This window comes from Elephantulus edwardii, unplaced genomic scaffold, assembly GCF_000299155.1.
Source record: "Elephantulus edwardii isolate Elephantulus edwardi_28Jun2011 unplaced genomic scaffold, EleEdw1.0 scaffold00490, whole genome shotgun sequence".
NCBI classification, from domain to species: Eukaryota; Metazoa; Chordata; class Mammalia; order Macroscelidea; family Macroscelididae; genus Elephantulus; species Elephantulus edwardii.
In genome coordinates, this window is record NW_006400240.1 from 302,149 (window position 1) to 304,274 (window position 2,126).

Below are 2,126 nucleotides of genomic sequence, written 5' to 3' on the forward strand. Positions count from 1 at the left end.
GAAGAAAAGCAGCCGCTTTTTTACAAGAGGGGCATTTATAGGCGCGTTGGCACGTATTAAAGTCACGCCGTAAAAACCTCCCCCGAGTCACCCTCTGGGAGGGCAGAAACGCAAAGTTAAACAGAAATCTTGCAAGGGTTGGAGCGCACAGACAGAGAGAGAGAGAGAAAAAAAATCCCACCCACCCACTAACCACCCAGGAGGACGCAGTCCCTGGTTGCGAGGGGGAGAGGCCGGAGAGGCCACGCGCTTGGCTGCGATGCGCACCGGGGTTCGGCTTGCGCTGGGAGCTGGTGAGCTGGGCACGCTGCCTTCCCCGCGGGGCCCACGCCCTGCGGTCAGCGCTCTGCTCGCGCACAGTGACCCGTGGTGACCTAAGGAAACGCGCCTGTGTAGCCCCTCCCCAAAGGCAGGCGGTTCGAATCTGCCAGTCGCTCTGCTGGAGAAAGACAGGCAGTCTCCTCTCCAACGATTTACAGCTTCTGAGAACCCGTTGTTGGGTCAGTTCTGAGTGGATTCCGAATGGACATACGTCCAGGCCCACGCGAGCCCTGACTCAGGCTTCGGGCTGCTGCCGGCTTCACTTCTGGGTTAAGCCCCCTATGCTGGGGAAGGGGGGTATTTTATGGCAATACCCTCCCGCAGAGAAGGTGGCCTGAGTTTATGATGCACGTGTGAGGGCTCATCCACAGCGAGCGCCCGGGTCCCCCCTGGGATCCAGGCTCGTGTTCTATTTGGAGCTGGGATGCCTGTTGGCTGGGCCGTGTCCTGGCCACGGGGTGGGAGGACCAGGTGTGAGGGGTTAAAAATAGATGCCCGGCAAACCCAGAAGGGGATGAGGACTAGGGCGCGTGGTGTCAGCTGAGGATGAAGAGCAACTGGGGCGCAGTGGAAAGCATGAGCCCAGTGGAGATGGGGCCACTTCTGTGTGGAGATGAGGGTCCTTTCCTCACCTCGCAGCTCTCTGCTAGTCCAAGCTGAACTCAACACATGGAGATGGATTAGGGTGAGAGTGAGGGCGAGGGTGGGCGCTGAGATTAGGGCTAGTGATTGCATTCTGATTGGGTTGAATTCCTGGAGGAGGCTGAGGACTGTCCATCGGGGATCCTGTCCCCCTAATAATGTCACTCTCTGTTCTCCTCACCTCAGGTCCAAGCGCAGCTGCAGCTGGAGGGAGTGGCGCACGCGCACCCGCACCTGCACCCACACCTGGCGGCGCACGCGCCCTACCTGATGTTCCCGCCGCCCCCCTTCGGGCTCCCCATCGCCTCTCTGGCCGAGTCCGCCTCCGCCGCCGCCGTAGTGGCCGCTGCCGCCAAGAGCAACAGCAAAAACTCCAGCATCGCTGACCTGCGGCTCAAAGCGCGCAAGCACGCCGAGGCGCTAGGACTCTGACCGCGCTCTCCAGCTCCCCCTCGGCCGCCCTGGCCACTCGCGCGCGACCCGTCCTGCACATGACCCCCGGTAACCCCGTTGGAAACCTCGGCGCGCCACGGGCACTGGGGGGTGAGTGCAGGCGAGCGTGCGCCCCTCAGACTTTCGGGAGAGTTTGGCGTCCAGCCCGAGGTCCCTTGGATCGTGAAGACGCGCGCCCTGGAACGGACCCCACAGTGCCAGCTTCTGCATCGCCTGCGCGCGCTCGCGCGCGCCTAAAGACACGTGTTTGAAGATGGTTCAGAATAACAATCAATGTCTTGGGGCTGGTCTCCACTCCACCTAAGACATTTCCTGTCCCCAGCGCGGTTGGTGTCACCGCCACGATCCATCCACGCGGCACGCTTGTGGACTGAAGCGCGCGTGCTCACCTGCCGGGCCTCGCTCCGCCCTGTGCCTCAGCCCTCTGGCAGCAATAACCCGGCGGCCTCTTCTCCCAGAGGCCAAAGAACCAGCCACAGGTGGGGCTTGGTGGAGAGAGGCCTAAAGACGAGCAGCGACTGGGGGCTCCTGCCATCAGTGGAGGGAACTTAGAGGATGGCGATGCGCGCGCGCGCCTCCTGCAGCGCGCGCAGAAGGACCAGGCCCTGGCGCGTGTGCCATTCCACTGGCGACTTTTTAACTTTTCCAATGTTTGATGCCCGAGTTGACTTTTTTTTGGCTGTTTTACAGAATTCAGAAGCGGCGCGCGC

At 61.8% G+C, this 2,126-nt stretch overlaps 1 protein-coding gene across 1 annotated transcript in view; it reads left to right on the forward strand.

Annotated features, from left to right (window-relative positions):
- The window catches only part of LOC102864311 (short stature homeobox protein-like), a 13,160-nt gene extending 11,765 nt beyond the window's left edge, over positions 1-1,395 (forward strand). Inside the window, exons 4-5 of the mRNA XM_006902996.1 lie at positions 201-337; positions 1,150-1,395. Of these exons, the coding sequence (XP_006903058.1) occupies positions 201-337; positions 1,150-1,395 (383 nt within the window). The remainder of the gene's footprint in view (positions 1-200; positions 338-1,149) is intronic.
- The last annotated feature ends 731 nt before the right edge of the window (positions 1,396-2,126 follow it).